The sequence below is a fragment of the Pelodiscus sinensis genome, chromosome 24 (assembly GCF_052426305.1).
Source record: "Pelodiscus sinensis isolate ZL-2025 chromosome 24, ASM5242630v1, whole genome shotgun sequence".
NCBI lineage: Eukaryota > Metazoa > Chordata > Testudines > Trionychidae > Pelodiscus > Pelodiscus sinensis.
In genome coordinates this window covers 4,599,941-4,621,107 of record NC_143075.1, presented here as the reverse complement: position 1 = coordinate 4,621,107, position 21,167 = coordinate 4,599,941, and the positions used below count along the sequence as shown (strand labels likewise).

At 49.2% G+C, this 21,167-nt stretch overlaps 1 protein-coding gene across 2 annotated transcripts in view; it reads right to left on the bottom strand.

The window, feature by feature from the left end:
- MEGF6 (multiple EGF like domains 6) overlaps positions 1-21,167 on the bottom strand; it is a 287,060-nt gene that overhangs the window by 263,739 nt on the left and 2,154 nt on the right. For both annotated transcript variants that reach the window (XM_075906529.2, XM_075906530.2), the window contains exons 2-3: positions 15,411-15,545; positions 5,932-6,041 (exon numbers count right to left, since the gene is read on the bottom strand). In XM_075906529.2, the coding sequence (XP_075762644.2) occupies positions 5,932-6,041; positions 15,411-15,545 (245 nt within the window). The remainder of the gene's footprint in view (positions 1-5,931; positions 6,042-15,410; positions 15,546-21,167) is intronic.

Sequence of the window (21,167 nt, the reverse complement as noted above, 5' to 3'; positions counted from 1 at the left end):
TTGTTACTCGTAGATGGGAAGAGGAAAACAAACTTGCCTTTCAACTCTTGGTGGTTTCTTAAGTTGGACTGAACTAGTCATTCAGATGAACTAGCTGAACAAACCAAAATGAAAAATATTCTCTCTGCATCCACAAAAGAGTCTAGTGGTGCCAAAATGAATAAAATGATTCAACACACTTTGGTTCCAGGTGCTTAACCAGTGATTTCCACCAGGTCAGAATGTTTCTGTTTTTAGAAATTTCTGCAGCAAACATGTGCAGCTTAATTTTTATCTATGAAACTTGCCATCCATTTCCCATTTATCCATTCCCAGCAGAGGCACTGAGCTTGCAGGTCGTTAAGTAGGTCCCGGCCTGGTGGCGCTGTATGGACCATTCTCCTACCTCTCCATACATGGACTGGAAGCACTGCACATTTTGGAGGCTGGAATAATCAAGTCCTCAGTGCTTCAAGCCAGCTGCAGACCTGCTACACAAGGACGAGGTAGCGTGTGAGATCGGTGGTCTGGGCAAAGCACTCTCCTATCAGGCAGGCAGAGGTGTTTCACCCATAGGGCATAGCTGGCCCAGGTGCTGGACTTTTGGAGGCCCCACAGCAACCGCTCCAACCATCCTTGGGACAGGAGAGACCCAGGGGATTATGGGCTCTGGCATGGGGTCACAACAGGGGTTGCCCCTCCACACTCACCATCCAGGTAGAGCTGCGTTAGGTTTCTCCTCTGTCAGGAAGCAGAGCACCCTGGCCCCAGGGTTTGAGAGAAAGGAGGCGCAGCCAGCCGGGAGAGAGCGGTACAGCATGGTTGAGCAGGCTGCCGGGCCGCTCCGGCTCCCACCACCTGCATGGTGAGTGAGGGGTGACCCCTGCTGCCACTCTGCCAGACCCCCATAATCCCACAGGCCACATTGCTTGGGGGAGGTGGCAAGGGGGCAGAGCAGGGGTGAAGCTTGGGGGAGGAGCCGAGCAGGGGCAGGGCCTGTGGTGAGCGGGTGGTCTCAGGCCCCGTACCTGAGGCACTGGGATAGAGTTGCCCCATGCCCTGAACCCCCCTCAGGGTGGCCCTGCAGAAAGGTAATACAGCCTTGAGGGAAGCACACTCTTCAGGGTTGGGTTAATAATCAGGCGGGCACAGGGGCCTTGTTCCCCCATAATATTATTTAGCACATTCCATCGAACATCGGATACTACCTACTGGCTATGAAAGAGAAGCTACCGGCGTGGCTGAGCTATGGGCAGAAGTATATATGGGCAGATGGGGAGTGCAAAGTTCCCCCAATAGAGCACCATGTGCTTCTGCTTTTAGGCAGACAAAGGGGATCGCCGGGCAGAAGCAAGCAAAGAGGAGCATTCAGAAGCCTGGAGGAACAAGGAAGCTGCAGTGAAAAAATATTAACTACAATAGGAAGACAGAAAGAAAAAAAAAGAGATGGTCTTAGCTGGTTTGATTCTGCCTGGCATTCTCCAGCACCAGTTCTAAGTATGTTTTCACCACTGATGACCTTACCCAGTGTCTGCATGGAGCAGAAACAATCTCTATGGCCTCTCTGAGGACGAGTGGTCCTGTGGCACCTTAGAGTATGTCTAGACTACACGGCTCCATCGATAGAGCCGTGTAGATGAGTTTACTAGACATAGGAAAATGAAGTGGCGATTTAAATAATCGCCGCTTCATTTACATCAAAATGGCCACCACGCTGTGCTGATCAGCTTTTTGGCGGCACAGCGGGGCAGTCTGGATGCTCCGCGGTCGACAACGGAAGCCTTTGTCGACCGCTCCATTATGCCTCGTGGAATGAGGTTTACCGGTTTGAAAGAGGTTTACATCAAAGGACACCCCTCACCTCAGTTTCTGCTAATAATTTCACATCTCTCTCTCTCTAATTTTTCTGAAATATCAACAGCCTCATTTTCCTCAGGATTCAGCCTGAGTTCCTGATGGTAGCGACTCCACGGACAGACACAGCCAGGACTAACTGTGCTGACCCTGGGAGCTGTTAAAAAGGAGACAAAATACAGAGGCTGCCTGTGACAGGGACTATTATCCTGAAATACTCGTAAGTGTTCGGGGTTAGTGGGACTGCTGGAGTTACAGGGAGTCAGGGACTTTCATCGCCAAGGCAGAGATGCAGGAATGGAAATGTAGCGTTTACCTCGCCGTCCTGGTTGTGTGTGTTGCAGGCACGAGCCGGCTATTTTCCATATTTACGCCCCTCCGCCACCAAAATATTATTTGAACTGGTTCCCCGAATCATTCTTGGCCCCACTTTGAAAGCCCAAAGCCAGTGAACGGAAGCAAGGGAAAATCCTTGACTTTGAAGTCTGCGTTCCAGCCTACACTGCAGGCACAAAGCAAACACGGCCCACTTTGCTCCTCCCAGGAGTCATAAACAAAAACACCCAAACAAACAAACTTAAAAGGGAGCAACAGAGTCTATTGACTTGTGCATATTAAGAAAGTCAATGGCATTTCTTCTTCAATCACGTCCTCAACAGGCACGTGATGAATATTTCAACAGCCCAGTGCCTTTGTTCTCAGAAGGCCCAGACTTACTTCATTATCTCTGCTTATTATCCTCTGAATCAATTCTTCAACAAACTGTCCAGTGCAGTGAGAGATTATTCCTGCACCTTGGACTTTCAGCACAGGCTGAACCTCTCTAGTCCAGAAACCTCCATGGTCCGGCATGATTGTAGTTAGCCAGGTGTCCACTTTTCATGGGTGTGGCCAAGTTTCCCACAGTCCCATAAAGTTTGTTGACAGCCACCAGTCCTGGCTCTCAGTGTTCTGTGCTGTAATTTAGCTCTAATTTACCCCTCAATGTCTTCTAAGAGCCCAGCAAGCAGGGGAAGTGCTGGTGATGCTGCTAGACGATATTGACCTCTCGTGGTCCAACAAATTCTCTGGTTTGGCACCGGTCAGGTCCCGAGGGTGCCAGACTAGAGAGGTTCAACCTGTATGTATAGTCAGGATGATGAGTTCAGAGGTTTCTCTAGGCAGGGCTAGGCAGTTCTCCTTCCCTTCCTCTTACTCCCTTCCTGGATAGAATTATTCACTTCCTCGATAGGAAATTCATTAAAGTCCTCACTTTTCTGAGTTCAGCTAAGGGCATTATCTGCCTGCTGACAGTGGGTTATTAAATACCCAGAAAGTTTCTTTTGACACAATGGGTTCAGTCTCCTTTATTATTATCCATTACATCAGAAAACTAAAAAACTGGCTCACTAGACATGTCTTACTCTACTTTCACCTTCACTTCAAGAAGCACAGTGCATGAAAAGGTGATGCAAGCCCGTCTGGAATACAAAAGAGCACTAGCTGTAGGAGACATTTTCCAGCGCTCCGGGTCAATTACAATCAAAATCATTTTAAAATTGGATATGAAAACTGTCACTTTTAATGAAAGCTAAATTTTAATGAAATCTCTTAGTGCTAATTAGAAAAGGACCTGATCATTTTAGTCAGTTACTGAGCATGAAATTAATAATAAAATCATAAGCAACATATGTGATACTCCCTCACTAGTAACTTTTATTTCTATAACAAAAAACAGGACTATGTAGCACTTTAAAGACTAACAAGATGGTTTATTAGATGATGAGCTTTCGTGGGCCAGACCCACTTCCTCAGATCAAATAGTGGAAGAAAATAGTCACAACCATATATACTAAAGTATACAATTAAAAAAAATGAACACATATGAAAAGGACAAATCAAATTTCAGAACAGAAGGGAGATGCGGGGGAGGGGGGAAGGTAAATGTCTGTGAGCTAATGGTATTAGAGGTGATAATTGGGGAAGCTATCTTTGTAATGGGTAAGATAGCTAGAGTCTTTGTTGAGCCCCCCGCGTAGAGTGTCGAATGCTAAAATTCGACACTCTTCGCGAGGGGGCTCAACAAAGACTCTAGCTATCTTACCCATTACAAAGATAGCTTCCCCAATTATCACCTCTAATACCATTAGCTCACAGACATTTACCTTCCCCCCTCCCCCGCATCTCCCTTCTGTTCTGAAATGTGATTTGTCCTTTTCATATGTGTTCATTTTTTTTAATTGTATCCTTTAGTATATATGGTTGTGACTATTTTCTTCCACTATTTGATCTGAGGAAGTGGGTCTGGCCCACGAAAGCTCATCATCTAATAAACCATCTTGTTAGTCTTTAAAGTGCTATATAGTCCTGTATTTTGTTTCAGCTACACCAGACTAACACGGCTACATCTGTATCACTATTTTATTTCTATGTACGTGTGTGGCTAGATCTCTGTATGATCCAAGAGATTTTTTTTTCAAGCTATCCAAATATACCATTTAATCAGTCTTGTTCCATAATAAAAACACAGGAAATACTAATAATATTTTGCACTTCCATAGCATGATCCATCAAGAAATTTTAAAATATTTTATAAAATAAGATTAAAGGGAGCATTGCAACACACTTACGAAGTAGGTACTTTTATACCCATTGTACAGATGGTTAAATTGGGGCAAAGGGCAATTTGCCAAAAGTTGTAAAGCACAGCAGTACCCAGCAGTCTTCACTCCAAGTCCCTCACTCGAGATATCACAGCCCCAGCTTATTCATACTGGATGGCTACTCCCTGTTCTCAGAATGTGACACTAACATCTTCAGTTGAGGTCATGACAGTACTGAACCCCAGCAGCATAAGAAATCCCAGGAAACCAGCCTAAAAGAAGGGGACAGAGAGAGCCTCAAGTTCTGCCAGTGGAAGCCCAACCATGAAAAATCCTAAACTAGAACCAAAAGATCATTTGACACATTTGATCCTTTTCAAGACAGGGCAGGCATTTCCCTTTACACGTAAATTCATGAATGAACCCCTCCCTCTCTCTCTCAGTCTCATTTATAAGTGCAGGGAGGGGCAAACAAAACAGGAAGCACACAGCTGAGGGCCAGTACGTTTCCAGCCAAATCTCACAGGGCTCCTGAAACACAGTACTGAAGCACAGCTTTGTATGCAAACAGTTCAAGGCACTTCATTTGTTCAGAAACTTCACTCCCCAGGCATCCTCCTATGATGAAAAGGCAAAAAGTTGTTCCAGAGAATACAGAGCAAGAGGAATTCCTGGGCATCCGAGCTAGCTATCACTGGCATGTTCGCTTACATAGCCAGCCAACAATTAGTATTATACTTAATGATAACTCCACTCAGAGCTTGGATTACAGCTTTCCACCGCTTCTGCCAGAAGGATAGTATCAATCACCAGGCTGTGAAGCACTTTAAAATGTTAGTAGCTTTTGGCAACTGGGTAATAAAGAGGCTTCATAGGAGTTTAGAGAGAAACTTTCCCTCTTAATAAAAGAAAGTATCTTTCTAAGGCCAGGTCAATACTAGACCCAGAAGGTTGGCTTAAGGTTTGCAACTCCAGCTACGTAAATAACATAGCTGGAGTCCATATACCTTAAGCCAATCTTGGTGCCATCTTCAGAGTGGAAGGTCGACAGACAGGAATGGCCCGAGGCCGGCTGCAGCAGCTGGCGCCCCAGGCGGAACACACTATCAGCACCCCCACCTGCAGGGCCATCAATTGACTGACATCATCATCGGGCACCCCACGCACCCCGTGACATCATCATCGGGCATGCTGGGCAGCAGCGCCATAGGTTGCGCCCAAGTCCGCCAATAGTCACGGGCCGTCCCTGTCGACAGGAGCAAACGTTTCCATCAACTTCCCTTACTGCTTGCGACAACGAGTACCTGTGCCGACTGGGATAGCCCTCAGCACTCAATTTAGCAGGTCTTTATTAGAACTGCCAAATCAAACACCAGAAGATCGATCAGAACGGCAAGTGGAGACGTGGCCTAAGAGAGGGGTTTATAGAAACTGCTGCAGTGCACAGGCCATAAAATGAGCATGCAAAGGCAACTGGCCCAAGAGTAAAACCTCATTGGTATGCAGTGGTACTTACAGTAGAGACAGCCAGCATCCCCTCCGAGCTGGGACCATCCCGGGCAGCACTTGTACACGGTTTGGTACTCCATGCTGTACACCTGCCTGTAGTCCGTGTAGTACGCCGTTCTAAAACACAAAACACAAGCCCCGTGAACTCTCGGAGGAGGAGGGTTTAGTATGAAAGGGCAGCACAGGGAAAGATTCAGTGCTGACGGTGGCACCTAAATTAAAAAAATTCAATTTCAAATACAGTACTTTTCCACTGATTCGAATAATAACTTTGGGCCTTAACCGAATGTTTTTCAACTCAGATTTAAACACGGAGGAGAAAACCCGGGGGAATGGGCTCCAGAAAAAGCCAAACGCTTTTCTTCTTTTGTGTGTCATTAATTCTTTTGCAGTTTGCATAGGCCTGGAAGGAAACTCACAAAGCTATCAAGTCCAGCCCTGTCTTGGCAGGACTAAGCACCATCTAGAGCAGAAGTTCTCAAACCACAGTCTGCGGACCATGAGCTCCATTCGGGACAATTAAATTAATTAATGGAGATTGCCTATCTGCTAGAACTGGAAGGGACCTTGAAAGGTCATCGAGTCCAGTCCCCTGGCCTCACAGCAGGGCCAAGTACCATCTCTGACAATTTTGGCCCCAAATCCCTAAATGGCCTCCTCAAGGATTGAACTCACCACCTTGGGTTTAGCAAGCCTGCTCAAACCACTGAGCTAACCCTTCCCCAAGGTGCCCCCAAGGTGCCCACCTGGGTGGCTTCACATGAGAGAATGAAGGGCTGCCCACCTAGTTAGCAGAGCCATGCAGGTGTCGCTCCACTAATTCGGTGCCTGAACCCTGGAGAGGATGAGCACGTAAGGCGAGGTGGCGCCCTGGGAGGAACAGAAGGTAGATGGGGGGCATCAGGGTGAGGCAGCGGGGTGAGAAGAAGGGTGGGGAAGATCTGAGACCTGCAGGGCTGCGGTGGCCAGAAAAAGCAATTGTCCCTAGCTGTAGGGCTGTAGCTGCCGGGGAGAGAGGTCCACCTTTCCCAGCCCTAGCTCTGTAGCTGCCATTTGGACAGACCAAAGGGGTCTGCCCAAACTCTCGGAAATGTTCAGGTGGCCCATGGAAAACCAAGTTTGAAACCCACTGATCTAGCCCATCCCCAGCAGATGTTTTGTGCCATCGCTTTCCCCCTCATTTCAGCCATCGCTTGTCAAAGGAAAGTCCATTTCTAAAAGCAACAGGTATTTCAACCCGGCCTGGGTGAGCGCGTCAGGAGGTGGTGAGCAGCAGGAGCACGGGCTGGAGGATCCCGGAGGAGCAGGGGATGGCTATGCAGCAAGTGGTTTCCCCTTCAAAGTGATGCTTTTCTCCAGCCACTGGCTGCGTTTCCACCCCCTGCTCCTCCAGAGTCCTCGAGCCAACACCAGCTCCTGCCTGATACAGAGACAGCAGCGGAAGGTGGAATAAGGAGGTGTGGAAAGAGCTGTCAAAAGGATTATTTATCTTCCCTTTTGTTTTCTCCTTTCCAGTGCCTGGCCCAGAGTCATTCAAAACGCGCAGCGCTAATGGAACAGCATCTCACAAAAATACTGTGGTGTCCTGCTGATGAGAGATCCATTTACAGACGCTTGAGTAGGCGGCATACATGCTTCAGGGTGTGAATACTGACGGCTTTGTCAAACTACACTCCCTGTTGTCAAAACAGGCACAAATAGCACCACAACTACGCCATGTCCAGGAGCAGCGAGCTACACAACACCTTGGATGTTTAATTTAGCCACTGCAAAACAGTTCTTCACACTCTCAACCAGCAAACACCACGTCTTGAGGCCCCACATCTTACACACCCAGCAGGCCCACAGAATCATAGAAACTACAAGGCCTATCGGATAATCGACTCCACCAGCACTACGGCCCAGGTCCATGAAGGATTGCTCCGTGCAGTCAATTTTCTAGCAGAAAGTGTTATTTATTTTTATAAAATATGACAGTCCCAATAATCTTGGCCCAGGTACAAATTTTATAAAAACATCCACTATTGCTTTTGATAGCAGTGTCCACACACAATAAAACTCTCTCAGACTCCACTAACTCTAGGTCCATCCACCAGATGCTCTGAGGGGAAAGCAGAAAGCTTAACCCTCCAAAGTGAGCAACTAAAGCAACGGATTGCGTACGATGCTATTTTACTGCCAAATCATATCGAGTAAGATCTGTTGTGCCACTCTGCAGTGCGCTGGCCAGTCGCTAAAAGATATGCATATAGCAGGGTTGGGGGACCTAAGGCCCGGGGGCCAGATGTGACCCCTGGCTTGCCTGGATTTGGCACCCACGGCTCAGGGCTTCCCCCCGCCAGCATCAGGGAGCTGGTGTTGGCACTCCAGCCTTGAGCCCCCCCATCCCAACCAGACCCCTCACCCCCAGCCTGCTCCCCTGCACCCTCCCAGATCCCACACCCCAAGCCTGCTTTTTGGCAGCCCTCTCCCACACACTAAACCCCTCATTTTAGCCTCACCTCAGAATGTAGGGGGGGCTCACAAAATCTATTGGCTTGGGTGGAGGCATTGGTGTGGGGGGGAATGTGGGGAGGGTTTTCTGTTTTCCAGTTGAGGGCCACTCCTCTTTTTTTTTTTTTTTTTTTTTGCTTCTTGCCTTTGTGTGACCCCCGACTGATTTTTCTGTCGGTCAGCAGCCCCCGACCCACAATAGTTCCCATCCCTGGCACACAGGTGAGGATTTGTATATACAGCGAAAGTAACTTGTGCAATTTCAGCTCTCCATTGCCCTGTCCAGTTGCTCGCCCCCATCCTCCAGAAAAAGCCTGGGAAAAAAATGAAACAAGGGGTTTGTCTGACCCGTACGCACCCCATCCATGTTAGCAGGCCCACCGTGGGCTTACGCTCAGAACAATAGGCATCTTCAGTGCCACGAGAACACACTCGAGGACAGTAGGGCCTGACTATCTTTAATTACCGCAGCAGTTTCCTGGATTAGTCTCAGCTCAGCCCTACCGACAGCTGCTCCTCATTAAGCAGGTGAAACTGCACAGAAGCACTAAACTGCGGCGGGGAGAGGAAGAGCAGATGCTGCATTTTCCTACTCACGTCCATTAACTCAGATAAGTCGCAGCCAAGCTCAGGCCAGCCGGCTGGTGCGTCAGATCCTGAGCCTGTTCAGATGTTTCCTTGAACCCAGCACGGTTGGAGCACAGCCCAAGCGGAGCAGCTCCGGCAGGTGCAACGGGGGCTGCATGATGCTCCCGCAGAGGCTGTAACCCTGCAGGCCAGTGACTTCAGCTGCACCACACCAAAGAGTTTGCCATCCGCTCTTCACTCTCACGGGGGGGGGGGGGGCCTTCCTGCCACAACGGCAACGGCCGCCAGCCAGGGCAGCAGGAAGACGACATCAGAAGCAGCCTGGCGAAAGGGGTTAAAAGTTCCTGGCATCTGGCTTATTTTTCAGGGGCAGCTCCATGGCTTCTGGTAGAAACTAAATCCCAGCTCTGGATCGCACACGCGGTCCTCAACCCTGGAATGGTGAGACACCGTTGGCCCCTCTTGTGACTCTTCCTGCCAAGCCGCTAGCTGGCTGCTCCCGAGGGCTCCGGTTTCCCTCCTCAGACAAGGTGCTGTCGCTCTGCAAGACTGGTCTCCGTGCAGCCCTGTCAAGCAGCTAGACACGCCACGGAGCTCTCCTGGGGAGCCGCCCCAAAAACCCACTAGCCACACAAACTTTGCTTGGAGTCTTCATCAAGAGGCCGAGGCCTAGAAGGCCCTGGGGAATGCAGCCCTCTCTTTCACATAGGAACGGCCGGGCGAAGGCCCCTCGGGGGTGGAGCGGGCTATGGCTGCCTGCACTTTGTCTGCTGGGGACAGAGACCGTCAGTCTATGGGATTGTCCTGTCAGCTCACTTCACCAGCAGCAAATCCACTAACAAGTGCATCGACCAAACCGAAACGCAGACAGAATCACTTTTTTCCCCAAACAAGTTAACACTTAGGGGTGTGAAAATGTGGGTAAACGTGTAAACACGTCAGCACTGAAAAACTCAGAGGTGACGTGGTTACCAGCACCCGTAGCCAGCTCCCTGGGAGCCAGTGCATGCTGGGAGCCAGCTCCCTGTGTGGACCGGGCTCCTGCCTGCCACCCCGCTGCCTTTGCATCAGAGGCATCAGCAGGCAATTCCCCAGGAGTGGGGTGGGAGTCTGAGTGTACCCGTGACCATTAACCGATTAGCCCAGGTTTACCGGTTAACCGTTTACACAGTTGTATGCCCACACCCCTCGCAATACTAATACATGGTTAGACTGAACCTCCATCTTCATTCTGCATACAATGGAACTTCTGGTCACAAGTAAACAGATGTTCCTGCTGGAAAATGATGCAGGTTTAGTTCCTTGATTTACAATGTCAAAAAACACACATCAGAGACCTGGACCAGACGCCTGTGACCGGAGAAGCACCAGCCTTCAATGCGGCGGCCGACAAGGCACCTATCATTGCAAAGGGCTCCCTCAAAGACAGTCAAAGAGACAGACTCTATGATAGAAAACCACGGGGTCTGTTTGCTGCATTATTCCCATTATGTAGATGATATCGCCAAGATCATTACTGGCAAAGCTAGGTTGAGAGCCATTCCTTAACCCCAATGCTGAAAAGCCATCTCCTCCCCCACCCCCAAGATACCTCTTTGGAATTAGCATCCTGATGCATCTTTTAAAAAAATGCTTATAACTGTTTAAGGGGACAGGTATAGGCGGTGGTTGAAGGCCCGCTGGGGAAGGCAAGCCCCAGCCCCGCCCCTTCCTCCAGAGGCTCCGCCCCTTCTGCAACCTCCCTCAGACCCCTATGGAACCAAGCCGACCCCCCACCCTAGGTCACTGCCCCTAGCAGTCAGAGAACTAATCCCCTGATCCCCTAGCCCTTGTTGTGTCCCCCATCCCAGCAATTGGTGTGGCTCCTCCTTTCCCAGGGGATCAGGGCACCTGGGGCAGCCGCCTGGTCCCTCCTGGCCAGCTGGAGAGCAGGGCTGTGGCCCCAGCCCTCCCAGGTGGCCGGGGAGCTGGGCTGCCACCCTTGCCCTTCCGAGCAGCTGGCAGAGAGCATCGGCCGGTCTGGGAAGGCAATGCCATCCCTCGCCTAGGTAACCCACTGCCCACAGGGAGGGGGGAACGGAAAGGGGGCGGAAAGCATGATCACCCCAAGGTCTGTGCTTGGCCCCACAGCCAGGACTGCAGCCAGCGGAGAAGACATCCAGGACTCAGCCTTCGCAGTGTCCTTCTTTCACAGCCCACTTCTCCAGCTCTGCCCGGCCGCCGTGCTCCCGAACCAGGCTCAGCTGCTGCTCGCCTGACGTGCAGAGAGGCGAAGCGCCTGTAGCAACTTCCAGTTCAGATCTCTGCACTTGAGCTACCAATGGCCAACTTCATCCCCCGCACCAGCAGGTATCATTCGCCTGGCTTGAGTATAGCTGTCCCTGCCTACAGCAGGGCTAAATCAGGTCCGACTTTTCTACGTTGCGCCCATTTTTAAAGAAGCATCCCAGCCAATCTGAAGTCACCTGCTTCGTTACAGCCGTTACACCCCGCCATAGGGAATCTCCCCAACCACCGCCACCACTTCTCCGGGCAGACAGGATGGCTCTCCTGGCAGCACCAGCTCCTTACTCCTCGCTGATTTCCTCCACAGCCTCGCACGCTGCCTCATTCAACGGCGCTCCAAGGTTGCCGAGATGATCACCGGTGCGTGTCTGCTGTTAACAAATTCCACATCACAGAGCCCACGGCTGAGCTGCTGACAGCCTCTTGCACTCATTTAATCTTTTTTTTCCAGCAAATCTGACATGCATCTTGCTCAGTGCTGGCTGGAAGGGAGCCCAGGGTCAGCGGCATGTTGTCCATGGATTCACAGATTCTACGTCGGCCACGGCTCATAGAATTTTACCCAGGGAATTTTTAACCGAGCCCTGTAGAGGAGAACTCCATTGCTAAGTGCGGCATAAGCAAGTTCAGCCTGTAGACCAGAGGTGGGCAATAAAATGGCAGCCGTTCACCAGGCTTAGCCCCTGGCAGGCCGCTATAATATTTACCTGCACCGCCACAGGTACGGGAGATTGCAGCCCCCGTCAGCCGCGAATTGCCGTTCCCAGCCAATGGGAGCTGTGGGAAGCAGTGCGGATCGGGACACCGTATGCCAAATGCTCCACTCAGTGGGTCTCCCCGTGTCTGTGTTTGTGGCCACCTCACATTCTTCCTCTCTCTGGGGGCTCCTGGCGAGGCTCTGGACAAACCACTACACAGCACGCAAGGCCTTTGCAATGCCTGCCTCAGCAGTTTGCAGCTGAGCGAGGTCCATGCTCGCCCTGCTATGGCATCTGCACAGATAACCGGGGGAAATGGCACAAGATTGTTTGTTGTTGCTTTCAAACAGGGAGGGAGGGAGGAACATTATGGGAGGGACTTGTACCCAGAAACACCAGCTGTACCGTGTGTCCCCCATCAGGCACTGGGAGCCTAACCCAGGATGCAAATGAGTGGCAGGAACTGTGGGATGGCAACCCACAATGCTCCCCTGTTACAGTCAAAGGCAGCCACGCTACTGGGGATGCACTCCGTCAGCCGCATGTGCCCACTGAGGACCATGCACCTTCAACTTTGCAAAGTCAGGTGCTAAAAAGTCAACAATAAATTCAACCCACATTCGCAGCGTAGACGCCCAGCGCCTCCCCCGAACTCGGCATCGTATGGACATCCAAGTTCTTTGTGAGCTGCTTTATAGTTCAGTGTTTCTGGTTCAAGGTCTTTAAAAGAGGCTGCTGCCTCGGCCAGGATCGTTTAGAAGAGGGCAGGTCTGTGACTTCTATTTTCATGAGAGCAACTTGGGAAGCTGTTCAGGGAGAGGACCTCAGCCCTCTCTCTTTGCCTGCCCTCAAAAGAGCCGTTTGAATAACTGCTTCTCCATCCCCTGGAATAGGTACAGCATTTGGCGCTTTTTTATCAGATGCACCTTTCACTTTCAGCTTTCACACTGGAATTCTTTCATGTTCCGCAGAGACATTAAAGGAGACTTATAAAGTGCTGGCATTTCAGAGCATGGTACCAGGTGGCAGGGAATAGGATATGTAAAGTAAACAGTGAATTTTTACATGGCATTAACCCTCTTTCTTAACAGCCGCTAGCGCAATATATAAGAAAAAATGACATTTATGATATTCTATGAAGTAAGATGGTCTGGATTTATTCTGCAGTGTTTTCCTGTCATATTGCACTTGGTGATGTATTACCCTGTGTCAGTTTCTACTAACAATCCCAAGCCGCTCTTGCTCGTCACTGTTTACTTGGCATCACTTAAAATACTTCTGGGAGAAAGGGGTGGACGAGTGTGAGACCTCAAGGTCAAAGGAGGCGGGGAAGGCTGTGGAATCAGGGCAAGCAGCTCCAACTGGGAAAGAGCCAGTTGTGTCCTTTTTCAGCACCCTTGTAGCCCACCACATGCAATGCTAATCACGGGCTCTGGAAGAAGCCACCTCCAGCCCCTCTCAGCTGACGGGGTGGACAGACACAAAATAAGCACCAGGGTGGGATGAGAGTAAAGGGAGGAGAAGACGACAGGGTTTCAGAAGAGCATCTTCCCACAAAACAGCCTGGCTACTACTAAACATTATGGCTACGTCTACACTGGCCCCTTTTCCGGAAGGGGCATGTTAATTTCAGCCATCGTAGTAGGGAAATCCGCGGGGGATTTAAATATCCCCCGCGGCATTTAAATAAAAATGTCCACCGCTTTTTTCCGGCTTTTCTAAAAGCCGGAAAAGAGCGTCTACACTGGCCCCGATCCTCCGGAAAAAGTGCCCTTTTCCGGAGGCTCTTATTCCTACTTCAAAGTAGGAATAAGAGCCTCCGGAAAAGGGCGCTTTTTCCGGAGGATCGGGGCCAGTGTAGACGCTCTTTTCCGGCTTTTCTAAAAGCCGGAAAAAAGCGGCGGACATTTTTATTTAAATGCCGCGGGGGATATTTAAATCCCCCGCGGATTTCCCTACTACGATAGCTGAAATTAACATGCCCCTTCCGGAAAAGGGGCCAGTGTAGACGAGCCCTATGAGGTTGCATCGCTTGCTGAGAGCAACCAGCATGGGGCCCCGCTGGGACAGATGCCGAACAAACAGGAGGTAAAAGGCAGTCCCTGCTCCTACGAGCTTACAGCCCACAGACAAGCCTTAACAGGAGGGTGAGCCAAACAAGTGGGCTGGGGTGGAAGCGACGGAAGCCATGGTCATAAAAGCTAACAGAATGCAGGCCATTCTTAACCAGCGACAGTAACCATAACTAGCCAAGTAGTAATCAAGTAAAAGGCAAGTTAAGAACACTCCAAAGGGGCTTTGCAATGTGGAGCCGGGATGCCCAGCTGATCCCTGGCTCCGCATTGCAAAGCCCCTTTGAAGTGCTGCTCCGGTGCTTCAAAGGGGATTTGCAACAGCAGAACCGGGGATCAGCTAGAGTCCCCAGCTGATCCCAGGCTCCTAATGTGCTGCCCTTTGGAAATGCCGCAGCACTTCCAAGAGGCAATGCTGCATGGAGCCTGGGGTCAGCTGGGGACTCCAGCTGATCCCGGGCTCCATGCAGTGCTGCCCCGTCGAAACGCCGCTGCGGCATTTCAAAGGGGAGGCGCGCACGAATAATTGTTTTAATCACTTGACAGCTCTAGTAATTATACTAGCCTGGCACCCACAGACACCAGCTGGAATCAGGGCCCATTGCAGTAGGCGCTGTGCAAATACACAGGAATATACGGTCCCTGTCCCATGATTATGTTTCAAGATTCACAAAGTCCTCTGGGACAGCCCTGTTTCTAGGCAGACCATGGTGGGATTAAATAGCTGCACCACTGATAGCTAATCTGTGGCTGTGAGCCACCTGTTTCCCTGCACGTGTCTTCCTAGCTAGCTTTGGGTCAGCCGCTCAACTAATTCTTTAGGCCAGAGGGTTTTCAAACTTTTTGTCTCATGACCCAGTTGAAGCAACTTGTTGATGCCGCGACCCAACGGAATGTGACTGGAGCGCGGGCTCTGCGGTGGGGCTGAGGATGGAGCTTTGCAGTGTATGAGGGGGCTCCGGCTTTGGAGAGGATTAGAGCTGGGGCAGGAGGGGCTGACCTGGAGCGGCTCCCAGGCAGCAGGGGTGCCAAGCAGCGTTCCCTCTAAATTGCACCGCCGCACAGCTTCCCAGTCAGTCAGATCCATGCACAGAGCCCTGAGCTTCTGACTGGGCGGGGCTGATTAATCACCTGTGAAGCTGGGCTGCCCCACAGCTTCACGGGACCACTGGTGCTTTACAGCGCTGTAATCTGCCGTGCCCAAGGAGGGAGCGTTTTCTCACAGCCCTGAGCCAGAGAGCTTCAGCACTGTACAGTGCCGGTGTGGACTGGGCCTGGTCGGGTTAGCCTTTCCACTCGGAAGGGGGGAAAATGTCCATTTCCACACGGCAAGAGAGAAAAGCACCTACCTCCGTTCATAGCCAGTGCACCACATCTGGCCTCCGCAGCCCGGTTTCCACACTTTGACCATCCGAGTGAAAGCTTGGACACATGGCTGCCTATGCCCCACTATCACCAGCTCTTGCTCCGCACAAACGTTTGGCCTGTCGAAAAGAGAGAAGCAGACAGCTATTACCCTGCCAGGGCAGCAGGAGGCGAGGCTGGAGAAAGGGACAGATCTCTGCTATATATTTGGGGGGGCTGGGGTAGTCCTCTCTCCCCAGGGCAGTCTGCATACTGAGCCCCTCCCCCGCCAGAACAATGATTCAAAGAAAGCCTGGACCTTTTCATTTTATATTCAAAAAAACAAAAAGTGATGGAGTTAAGGGCCCAAGGCACCCTGGGTAAATCTTCTAACAAAACAATAAAATAATACCAGCATCTCACTCATGTCAAGAGTAACTCCCTGTCGAACCAAAGGCCTGGATGGATCGAGGAATCTCACCATACGCTATCGGGACTATCAGCATCCAGCATTTTACAGGTGGACAGACTGAGGCAGAGAGAAGGTAGAAATCTGGACTAGGGACGTAAAATCCTGTTTAATTGGATAAATTAACCAGTTAAGCAATTAAAGAGGGAAATGCGGGAGGGCCACTCTAGCCCAGCAGGGCTGGAATGGGCCCGCCACCCACCGCAGCTGGGCCGGAGTGGGTGCTCCAACCTCCGCCAGTTAATCAGAACCAGCAAGCATCACCCATTATGGGTGATGTTTACCAGGTAACAAATTAACCTTTCCCATCCCGAATCTGGACAAAGTTCAAAGAGTGAGTCAGTGGCAGGGACAGGTCTAGAACTCCTAAACTTGGCCTCTGACAACCATCTCCACAAGCCTCCCCATTTGATTCCAAGTGTGGTTACAGTAGGGGTCGTCCTGCAGAAAGTGTCAAAGTCACGTCTTTTTATACCATTTCGCCTGTACGGAAATAGAAGAATTATAACAGACTTTTCATTTCCATCACCACTTTTACCCTAGGATCTCAAAGAACTTTATGAACAATTGATTCAGGCAGGCAGCACTTCTGGGAGATTAATCAGAGATACAGATATCTCACTTCTCCAGTCAGGGACACACGAAATGCAGCTGACGTCTCATCACTATGTGGTTTAGAAGAGGAAGTAATTGCATTGGGAAGCTCCCTGTAACAGGAAGTAAAACATGCTGTCTCCAAATGAAAATGAATGGGGAATTGTAAGGGACAAGAGTATAATGGAGTGGAAATTTGTGCAAGAACCCAGCGTCAGACACTGTACGAGATATTATAATGTACAGTCAAAATAAGAAAAAAATAAACCTGTTTAACTATTGCACATTGAAGTTCCTCTCTTTATTGTCAAACCAGCATGACAAGAACCGGCTTATGGAGTTTTACGTTGCCAGCCACCTATAGCAGCAGGGTCAGAAATGGCAACTAATCGACAAATCTGCTTCCAAGTATGTCCCAGTTTACCTCCAAGGGAGAAGGTGCTTCATACTCTGAACTTTCAAACCAGGGGAATGAACACATTGGGTGGTGTTTTCTTTGATAGCATTTGGAACACGTACAATTAATCAATAGCTCCAAAACCTGACGAAAGCTGAGCAAAGATATCAAGAACTCAGGCGTTCTTCATTCTTGTAGTGCTTTGCAACCAAATTATTCAAAGATTAAAATATTTTGGCTTCCCAAATGCAAATAAATTATAAAACTGTGTAATCACTACGCAAGTTTCAGAGGCCCAGAGTTTAACATTCCTAGTACATGTGATCAATTTGCTTTTGCCTCATCATACAAAATAAAATTTTGTGTATTGCTAAGTTCATATTACATTTTCTAAAATGCCCTTCCACCGAACGGAAGTGACTGGGGTTGATCCCAGAAAAGAAGCGAACACGTGGGATCTCCCATAGTAGACCAAACCTTTGCGTCATCAACCAAACACTATTCATTAAAGCTACACTAGGATTGACTACCAACCACAGCTAACTTGAAGTGGATGTGCTATTGTTACCAAGCAGTAAAAAAGGCATTTTCCCCTGATACATAATAATAAAGTGGAGAACCTTTAGAAGTCAGTCTTAGTTGCCTCTTCTAAGTTGGCCGTGGATGGTATCAGAGATATTTTGAAATCGCGTGTTTTGGACAGTGAGGAGTAGAGAATGTGTTTGATGATCCACAAATGAGCTACAGCTGCATTATGACCAGGACCGGGCTGATATAGCGGGAGGACTACATTTCAGAAAGAGGACTTTTGTTGTGTGTGTGTGTTTCGTGTTTTCTTAGAAAATTTTTGTTTCCGTATTTGGCACATGTGTTTCCCAGACTGGTTAAACCTGAGCTTATTTTAGGAATGAGTTCTTTCCCCCCGTTTACAAAGATAAGTTTCTTCCTCCCCTCTTGAAGGACCCCCTGCCTGGCCAGCTACAGGACTGAATTATAACCAAGTTTAAGAACATAAGAACATAAGAATGGCCGTACTGGGTCAGACCAAAGGTCCATCTAGCCCAGTATCCTGTCTGCCGATAGTGGCCAGCACCAAGTGCCCCAGAGAGGGTGGACCGAAGACAGGGATCAAGTGATTTGTCTCCTGCCATCCTTCTCCAGCCTCTGACAAACAGAGGCCAGAGATACCATTTCTATCCCCTGACTAATAGCCTTTTATGGACCTAACCTCCATGAAATTAACTAGCTTCTCTTTAAACTCTATTATAGTCCTAGCCTTCACAGCCTCCTCTGGCAAGGAGTTCCACAGGTTGACTACATGCTATGTGAAAAAAAACTTTCTTTTATTAGTTTTAAAACCAATGACACTATGAAGCCAGACCAGGAGTTCCTAACCTAATTTTGACCATATGTGACACAACAAAAACAGATTTAAAAAGTCACAATGTACTATGCACGACAGCGTTTTGGCAAAGAAACAATGAAAATACTTCAGGGATATGGGTACAAAAATTGTATGCTCTGGGGTCACAGGAGTAAAAAGGGAGTGACCGGGGGGCTGAGGAGGAAAAAAATACTGAGAAGTCCTGCTCTGGTTCATTCTCATCCTTCTCTGCCCAGCTTTCTATGATGGGAATTAAAGTCACTTATTAAATCCTGCACAGCTCCCACCTTTTAAAGTAAATATGAATGTAACCCAACTTCTGACTGAGGAATTTTCTTAACGGGTCCTAACTGGTTCTTGCCAAAGATGTGATTGGACACTAGTCTAGTGGTACACAAGCATTCTCCTTCTTCTGAATAGTTCTGGGTGGTGGTTTAAGGGGGGAGTGTTCTTCTGTTTTGAGGAACTTGTTTTATTTTGCTTTAACTCCCGTTTCAATCAGGTTTTCTGAGGCTGAGGCGTTTGGGATGGGGGCTGGCACCGGGGGTTCTGAAGGTGGAAGGCTGGCACTGGGAGGGTTGGGTGCAGGGGACTGTGGGGTAAGTGGCTGGCACTGGGGAGTAGGGGAGGGGTGGGGAGCTCTAGTGGTTAGGGCTGGCACTAGAGGGCTCAGGGGGCTACGGTATTCTGCAAACAGCCAGCTTCAGCAGCCACCCGCCACATGGCAACTAATGGAGCTGAAGCTGACTGCTCGCAGAGGCTTTGGGGACCGGGTCTTTTGGCAGACAGGTAACATTTTCTTTGCATATTCATTATTTGCATAATGAATATACAAATATGCAAATAAAATTATACCAGTTCACCAAAAGTTTGTGAATGGATCCATGGTACAAAAAAGGTTGGGAACCACTAATCTAGACCGTCCCTCACAGGTGTCTGTCCAACCTGCTCTTAAAAACCTCCAACCTCCCTAAGCAATTGAGTCCATTTTTTAACCACCCTGACAGTTAGGAAGTTTCTCCTAATGTCCAACTGAAACCTCCCTTGCTGCCATTTGAGCCCATTGCTTCTTGTCCTATCATCAGAGGTTAAGGAGAATAATTTTTCTCCCTCCTCTGTCACAACTTTTTAGCTTGACGTCCCCTTCCTCTCTTATTGTAAGAAAGGGTGTAGACCTTAACCAGGCCCCTTTTTCACGAAAAGCACCTGAAAGGACAATAGGTTCACTCCTAGCCAAAGCTGGTCATTGCCCTCACCCTCTTCCTGAATTAGCGCAACAGAAGCTACTCTACCGTGAAGGATGAATTAGATCAGTGGTTCTCACCCTGACGTCTGTGGACCTCTGGGGGTTCGCAGACTGTGTCTACGGTTCCATGAAAGCTTGTTGTTACCACAGAAGAGAGATTTACAACCTGTGGCAGGGTGCTCAGACTATGCTGAAGATTTCCAAAGAGGTCAGCGCCTCCACTTGAAAGTTTGTTGGGGGACTGCAAATGAAAAAAAAAGTTGCAAACCACTGCATTAGATCACTAGGGCTATCCACATGGCAAGGCTCCAGCCCCGCAAAGGAGGGTGCATTCCTATTATTATAAAAGGACTGAACATCTGATTAGGTCCAAAAAGAGAACCAGCATCTGCAAGAGAAGAGCCATACACAGCGGGGCCACCGTGGGTTCTAGTGTACGATATGAGGGGGCAGGCTCTGTGTGCCCAGAAGAGGCGGGGCCTCAGGTGGAAGGGGTGGGGCAAAGGCTCCCCCTAGGCCTCAGAGCAGCGCTGCAGCTCTCTGGCAGCAATTCAATAGGACCCGGAGTTCCTGCGTATCGCCGGGCCCTGGGGCAAGTGCCTTCTCTGCCCCACCCCCCAGCGGCAGGCCTGGCCATGCAGGTCAGTTTGCCTTTTCCCTGAGGCCCACTAAAATGACATATTATAGAACCAATAGTAATTGCTGTTTTCACAGGCACAGCGTTTAGGAAAAAACGAGGTTTGAATCGTCTCTTCTGTTTTCCCAGACAAGGCTCTATAAGTCCTGTTAGCAAATATCTCTGCTGACTGCGCGCTCTGCTCGGCGTGTGGAAAACATTTCAAAATCATAAATCAAAGAAACATGGGTCCTGAATAGCAGTTCTTCTTCTCTCTCTCCTTAGGCAGAAGCTTACCTCATAGCTATTAACACTCTGCACATGCACTGTACCTCCAGGCAAGGTGAACCGTAAAGCCGCTTTGAAAGATCCAACAACTACTTGCCCACTGATCCCTGAGAGGAATATTTTTTTTTTAGGACCTTTTAAGAAAGAGCACTTTAAAACCAAGAGCAAAAGTCAAAGAGGAGTCAATTTTCTTGAGGACCTGGGAGGATGTTTGGGAGGATCCATGTTCATCCACCCTGACTTAGTTCAGAACACACACGCTTCAGTTACAGATTAACTGATTATTTTTTCAAACCGCCATCCTCGCAAATCCCACCTGAGATCTTCCTGCCTCTGACACCATCACCAGAAGTAATGAGTCTGCCGCTAGACTACACATGCATTGGGTTGATGCAGCACAAGACAGACTAGCCTAGAACTTGCGATCACCTGGGCACTGACATTGGCAGGGCTGACAGACGCATGCGCTTTCTTTAGTGAATAAGGTGAGAAAATCTGAATTGAGTTGGCAGCAGATCTAGTGCATGAGTGAGCGTGTGCTCTGCCTAACCACTTTTCAGTCTGTGACTGTGGTTCCACGAATAGGAATCAGTCGTTTTAATTTAGCAAACATCATCTGTGAATTAGTGAGATTTAGGAGCAATTTGCTGGAGGAGAGGGTTCCACTTCTGGGGCTTCGTGCATTTTTTAAAAAAAAATCTTTCTACAGCAGCAAACTACCTCAATAATTCAGACATGGCGAAATACAGCAATTCCCGTTGGCATCTT